This window comes from Gallinula chloropus (genome assembly GCF_964237585.1).
Source record: "Gallinula chloropus genome assembly, chromosome: 22".
In the NCBI taxonomy this organism is placed as follows: domain Eukaryota; kingdom Metazoa; phylum Chordata; class Aves; order Gruiformes; family Rallidae; genus Gallinula; species Gallinula chloropus.
Genome location: NC_140107.1, coordinates 7,357,322 through 7,364,108, shown reverse-complemented (window position 1 = coordinate 7,364,108; position 6,787 = coordinate 7,357,322). Strand labels below are relative to the sequence as shown.

Sequence of the window (6,787 nt, the reverse complement as noted above, 5' to 3'; positions counted from 1 at the left end):
CAGGGGGCACCCACCACCAGCCCCCCAATCCCTGAGGTACCCACTGCCTCTCTGGGGTATGACCCTGCTATGAGGTACCATTGCCTACGGGGGTCTGGGGTCCCACCCTGCTCCCCCCCACCAGCACAGAACCTTGGCACCCACCCCTCATGGGTGCCCGTGCTAGGGCAGGGGGGGCAACACAAAACCACGCCTCCCCCTTGGCATAGCCCAGCCCAGGGTAGGATGAGGCTTTGCCCGTTGGCTGCCTGCAGCTCCTGGCCTGCCCCCCAGCAGGATTTAAGCCCACCCTGGGTGCAGGGCAGTGGTGTGGGCTGGGGTGCACAGGATGGAGGGGCTGAGGATGCTGCTGGTGTTGGGGGCTGCTGTGCTGCTGGGTGAGCTGAGTCTGGGGGGGGGATGAAGGCCGTGCCCCCATCATGGGGTGATGCCACGTGCCCCTGAGCCTGGGTCTGTGGGGGTCCTGGGCTGCTGTGGGGTCCTCTCCCTGTGTATGGTTGCCCCTCATGGCCTGGGCTGTGTGCGGGGGCTTTGGGGTCTTGAGCCAATTGCACCCCAGGGAGGGTGGGGATCTGTGCAGGGGCTCTGGGTCGGCCAGGGGGCTGGTAGAGGAGTGGGGACTGTGGGCTTGGGGATCCCCGGTCTCTGCCCTGCCTGGGATGTGGGAGCCCTCCCAGTATGGGCTGGGTCCCACGGGACAGTGAGCCAGGGACCAGCATCCCTGCCACCCCCCGTGCAGAGGAGGGTAATGGGCAATGTAGAGGGGGGTGGTTTGGGGTTTGTTTTTCTTCCAGGAGCCGAGTGCAAAGCTGCTCTGGAGACACCCACCTTCGGGGACGTGTATCATGTCACAGGTACCACTCGGGGACGGGTCCCCTCTGCCACGCTGCCTGAGGGGTCCGGCACTGGCTCCCACCCGATGTGCCCGAGCTGAGAGGCTCCAGCCCCCTGCGAGAGCCGGGGCTGGTTCACCCTGGGCTGCTCCCTGTGCTCCCCTCCAGGGTTTGGGCAGGGAGACAGGGGGTGTCCCAGGGGCTCTTCCCCCGCAGCCCCCTGAGCCCAGCCCCTCTGTGCCCGCAGGAGTCATCAGCCTGCCCTACGCCGAGATCCGGGAGCCCTTTGAAGCCTGGTACAACCTCACCGGGGGCAAGAGCCGCATCGAGTACTACGGCGGTGGGTGCACAGAGGGTCCATCCCCCCGGCCCCTCAGCATCCCCCTCCTCCTGCCCCAGCAAAGCCCTGGGGCTTGGCTTGACCTCAGCGCTGGCCCCGTCCCCAGGCCAAGTGATCACCTACCAGTTCGGCTCCATCGAGCCCTTTGGCGCCAGCTTCAAGGTGACTCCTGAGACCACGGAGACCGAGGTCAACGTCCGTAAGTGCTTCCGCATCAACGGCACTGATGGGGACCTCATCACCCCCCAGAGTGTCTTCCCCAGCCTGGAGGACTTCAAGGTGAGCCCTGGGGGCACGGTCCCCCAGGATGCGGGATGGGGCAGGGGAGGGGACCAGGGACCCCTGTGGGTATAGGGTGTGTGATGGTTGCTACCCCTGAGCCCTCCCAGGCTGGGAACGGGTAGATACAAGGCTGAGGTGGCCACGGGTGGTGGGGTGGAGGGGTCACACGCAGCTTGGCACGATGCAGGCTGGGTGCTTGGGTGGAGAGCCATCACTGCAGGGTGCCCCAGCTCAGCGGGGACGCGGTGCCGGTGTGGCCCGGCCGTCCCCGACGCGTGCGCCGTGCGCAGCGGGTGCGGGAGGAGCGGTTCCGGGGGCAGCCCTGCGCCGTCTGGCAGAACATCTCCTACTGGGGCCACAAGAAGAACGTCTACACGCTGCGTGTGGGCAGCTCTGCCCACGGGGCCGTGCCCCTGCACTACGAGGTGCGGGGCTACAACAGCCTCCTGGGCTCCCACTACGACAAGTACGAGATCGACTACTCCTCCTTCGGGCACCGCTTCCCCGCCAGCGTCTTCCGTCTCCCCGAGGGTGAGCATCCACCCCTGCACCCCTCTGCCTTCCTCACGGGCCCTTTGGGTTGTGTTGGGGCTTTTGTGCCAGAGCCTGGTAATTTTGGGTGAGTTGGTTTGGGAGTGGGAGAGCAAGGAGCAGGGATAGCTGGGCAATGGGGGTGCTCTCCCGCTGCTGGCGCCGTGCCGGAGCGCAGGGTGCTGGGTGGGGTACTGGGTGCTGGGGAGCCAGCTCTGCTGTGGGTGCAGGTCCCCCCCTGCATGAATGTGTGTCTGTGGGATGGGCACACCCCCCCCATGGTTTTGGGGGTGATGTGCTGTGCATCCCACCTGGGGGGGGAGGGGGCCAGGAGAGCCCGTCCCCACCGTGCTGTCCACGCCGCGTGGCAGGGGTGCATTGTGAGCAGTGGCCAAGCCCCGGCCCCGAGCACCGTATCCTGGCCAACCCCATGCGGGAGTTTGTGGGGAGGGTGCCTGAGACCGACCACGTCCACCACGGCCTCTTCCACCGCTACAAGGAGCAGTTTGGGAAGAGCTACAGCAGTGAGGAGGAGCATGAGCACCGCAAGCGAGCCTTCATCCATAACATGCGGTACGGGGTGCCGGGGGGATGCCCAGGGGTGGGGTGCCCAGGGATGAGGTGCCTGGGGATGGGGGTGCCCAGGGATGGGGTGCCCAGGGGTGGGGTGCCCAGGGGTGGGGTGCCCAGGGATGAGGTGCCCGGGGATGTTGGTGCCCAGGGATGGTGGTGCCCAGGGATGGGGTGCCCAGGGATGTGGTACCCAAGGGTGGGGTGCCCAGGGATGGGGTGCCCAGCGCAGTCTCCCACTCCCCTCTCCCAGCTTCGTGCACTCGAGGAACCGCGCCGCGCTCTCCTACACGCTGGCGCTGAACCACCTGGCCGACCGCACGCCCCAGGAGCTGGCTGCCCTGCGGGGCCGCCGCCGGAGCGGGGTCCCCAACAACGGGCAGCCCTTCCCCACCGAGCTCTACGCCGGCCTCATCCTGCCCGAGAGCCTCGACTGGCGGCTGTACGGTGAGGAGGGAGCCGCTGTGGCTGGTGCATGAGGCTGGGGGGCAGCGCCCACGCTGGGGTTTGGCTGGGGACCACTGGCCTCCTCCAGCACCGTTACCGCGTGCCCGTCCCGCTGTGCCAGGCGCCGTGACCCCCGTGAAGGACCAGGCTGTCTGCGGGTCCTGCTGGAGCTTCGCTACGACGGGCGCCATGGAGGGAGCGCTCTTCCTCAAGGTGAGAGCAGGGCTGGGCCCCAGGGATGCCTGGGGGGGTGCTGGGATGATGCCGTTCCCATTCCTGTGGTGTGTGTCCCCCCCAGACCGGCGTGCTGACCCCCCTGTCCCAACAAGTCCTCATCGACTGCTCCTGGGGCTTTGGGAACCAGGCCTGTGATGGGGGTGAGGAGTGGCGAGCCTATGAGTGGATCAAGAAGCACGGTGGCATCGCCAGCACAGAGTCCTACGGGCCATATCTAGGGCAGGTGAGGGTGACAGCACTGATCGGGGGGGTGCAGTGCCCCCCACACCCCAGCCCTTGTCCCCAGGCTCTCCCAAACTGTCCATCAGCCCTTTGGCAGCAGATGGAAACCCAGCTTTGGCTTATGGATGCTCCATCCGAGCTGCCCCCTCCCTTCCTCTCCCTCACTGGGGCACATCAGATCCCCCCACCTGAGCCACCCCAACACCCCCAGTGCCAACTGTGCCTCCTGCCCCACAGAACGGGTACTGCCACTGCAACCAGTCGGAGCTGGTGGCCCAACTGGCCGGCTACGCCAGCGTGGAGCCGGGCAGCGCCGCGGCCCTGAAGGCCGCGCTGCTCAAGCACGGCCCTGTGGCCGTCAACATCGACGCCTCCCACAAGTCCTTCGCCTTCTACGCCAACGGCGTCTACGAGGAGCCGCGCTGCGGTGAGGGGGGGGACCCCACACCCGCCCCAGGAGGCTCCGTGCCCCATCGCTGGGGCCGGGATTGGGAAAGGCCTTTGCAGGGTGGGATTCGCCTCCCCGCGAAGGGCCTGGCTGGGGGATCCGGGGCCACTCTCCAGCCCCGGGGATGGGGCCTAAGGTGTCTCCCTTTTCTTCTCTCCCTGCCCAGGAAACGAGACGTCGGCGCTGGACCACGCGGTGCTGGCCGTGGGCTACGGGGTCCTGCACGGGAAGAGCTACTGGCTGATCAAGAACTCCTGGTCCACCTACTGGGGCAACGATGGCTACATCCTCATGGCCATGAAGGACAACAACTGCGGCGTGGCCACTGCTGCCTCCTTCCCCATCCTGGCCTGATGGGACACGTGTGCCCTGTACCCCCTCCAGTCCCCTGGGACAGTTCCAGATGGATGGGGGGCTGGCAGAGGGTGGTGGGGCCCCAGGAGGTGGTGGTGGGGCAGAGGGGGTGGCTTGGAGGGTGCTCCCCACCCTCTGGAGAAGCATTTTGGCAATAAAACCTGTAGAAGTGACAGTGTCTGTCACGGGGGCTGTGGTCTGCCTGTCCCCCACAAACCCAGCCCTCTCCGTACCTCTTCTATAGCCCCCCCTGTGATGAGTTTCACCCAGTGCTCAGCCCAGGCTCACCCCTCCTGCATTAAACGGCTTTTCCATGGGTGAGAGCACCCAGATCTGTGGGCTCAATCTATCCCCACAGCCAGAAACTCAGGCTGGGCTGAGCCTGCCAGGCTGAGTTACCCTGTGAGGAGGAGGAGGAGGAGGAGGCTGGTTTTGGCTGGGCTGGGATTTTCACCCTGCCCTGGCTGGGCCCTTCCCTCCCCAGGCAGCTGCAGGGCCAGGTGGCCAGAGAGCAGCTCCAGCCCCGGCTGCTGTCAGCACCGGGTGAATTATCTGTGCAAACCTCTCAAAACAAGGTAATTACTCTGTGAGCAGGGACGTGGAGGGAGCCAGAACACGAATATTCTCTGGGAGTGATTTACAGGCAGCCACAGGCGGCCCAGAGAACAGCAGCTGAACCAAACTGGCTTTTGGCAACTTCTTGGCTCCCCAAAGGCTCCAGACAGCCCAGGGTGGGGTGTGGGGGGCTGAGCAAGAGCTCCCACCATGCTCCCTGGGGAAGGGGCTGCTGGGGGTCTGGGTTGGGATGCAGGTGGGTGGCTCCCAGAGAGGTTTCAGGGGTGGCAAAGACTAGGAGGGTGAGATGGCTGCCCCAGCCCAGAGGGAGGTTTTCCTGGGTTGGATCCATCCAGCGCCATGGAAAGGGTCTCCCAAGCTCTGGAAGCAGCAGCTGCCCAGGTGATCCCAGAGGAACCCCCCAAGGTGGCAGCGTTGGAGACCCTGCGGGCTCGCAGCCCCACACAGGCTCCTCCTTCCCCAACCGCTTCTCCCTTGGCAGCTGCTCCTTCCCATCCTGAATCCCAGCCGCTCCTTCTCCTCCTCCTCCTCCAGCTCCAGAGAGCCGCAGCTCTTCCCCTCCCCACCCTCAGCTTTTTGGGGGGTGGGGGGGTGTTATTTCTCCTAACACATCATTTTCCAGCTGTACTCTCAAACCCCAGGACGCCGGGGCAGCCCCAAACCCCCCACCTCCGCCTGATTCCTCCCCCCAAAACCCCGCAGCCCCTAAGCAGGGAGGGGGGGGGGTTGTTTGGAGCATCCCCCGCCCCTGCCAGGCTCTGCCTTCTGCTTTCACCAGCCGCTCTTTCCCAAGCCCAGCCCAGCAGCTCCTCATGAAACGCGTTTCTCCTCCACACAGCACATTTGCCCGGTGATTCCAAGCAGTCCCCGAGGTAGCCAAGCACAGCAGAGTTGCGGTTTAATATGCACACCCACGCAGCTCCCTCACAACCCAGGACACTCCCCCCTCCTCCTCCTCCTCCTCCTCCCGGCCCTTCCTGGGAAAGGCTGAGCGCTGCAGCTCGTGGTTCAGCTCCAGCACTTGGCACAAGCTGGGCTGGGAATTCGCTGTCGTCTGGTGTAGGGAAAAGAGGGAGGGAAGGTGGGGGAAGAAGTTTCCCTGAGATTTCAAGGTATCCCCAGGAGGAGGGTGGAAGAAGAACACAAGGATGCCAGGCAACAGCACAGGAGGGAGCAGATCACACCACTGTTGGTTTATTAACACAGCTCTCAGGTGTTACTGCCTTTGATCCCGGTGCTGCAGGTGAACCTCTGACTCCCAAGGGTCTGATTCCCTGTCCCTCCAGGCAGGGAGTGTTCCCCTCAGCTCAGGGCTGGGAGAAATGATGGCTACTTGACTGGAAAAGGAGTGACTCCATGGGGAAGGTGGCTGAAGCCCAACCTTGTACCTGAAATAAACCAGGGGAAAGGCCATTCCCAGCACCCAGAGCCTGGTTCTTCCTCCCAGCCTCCAGGCACAGCTCTCAGGCCCTGCCTCGGCTCACTGATGAGGGTGCAGGGGCACCCACTGCTCCTTCCTGCCTCCCACCCACCCCCCTGTCCTGACCTCTTCTCTCCCACGGCCTTCACCCACCTTGCAGGGCCCTTCCCCACTCCTCCCTTCCCTTCCTCCTTCCCCTTCCCAGCCCCTCACCCTGCCCTGACCCAGCTCCCTGCCTCCCACCCACCCCCCTTCCCTGACCCCTTCTCTCCCACGGGCTTCACCCACCTTGCAGGGCCCTCCCCCTCTCCTCCCTTCCCTTCCTCTACTCCTTCCCCTTCCCCTCCCCAGCCCCTCACCCTGCCCTAACCCAGCTCCCTGCCTTCCACCCACCCCCCTGCCCTGACCCCTTCTCTCCCACGAGCTTCACCCACCTTGCAGGGCCCTCCCCCTCTCCTCCCTTCCCTTCCTCTACTCCTTCCCCTTCCTCTTCCCTTCCCCAGCCCCTCACCCTGCCCTAACCCAGC

At 65.2% G+C, this 6,787-nt stretch overlaps 1 protein-coding gene across 1 annotated transcript; it reads left to right on the top strand.

Moving 5' to 3' along the window:
* Positions 1-328: 328 nt before the first annotated feature.
* On the top strand, positions 329-4,264 carry LOC311200045 (digestive cysteine proteinase 1-like; the record flags this gene model as incomplete). The annotated part of the gene is made up of 11 exons (XM_084274205.1): positions 329-377; positions 795-854; positions 1,081-1,173; positions 1,280-1,452; positions 1,746-1,986; positions 2,358-2,559; positions 2,810-3,003; positions 3,125-3,216; positions 3,302-3,463; positions 3,700-3,889; positions 4,077-4,264. 11 exons carry the CDS (start codon positions 329-331, stop codon positions 4,262-4,264), a joined length of 1,644 nt encoding a protein of 547 aa, XP_084130331.1.
* Between the last annotated feature and the right edge of the window lie 2,523 nt (positions 4,265-6,787).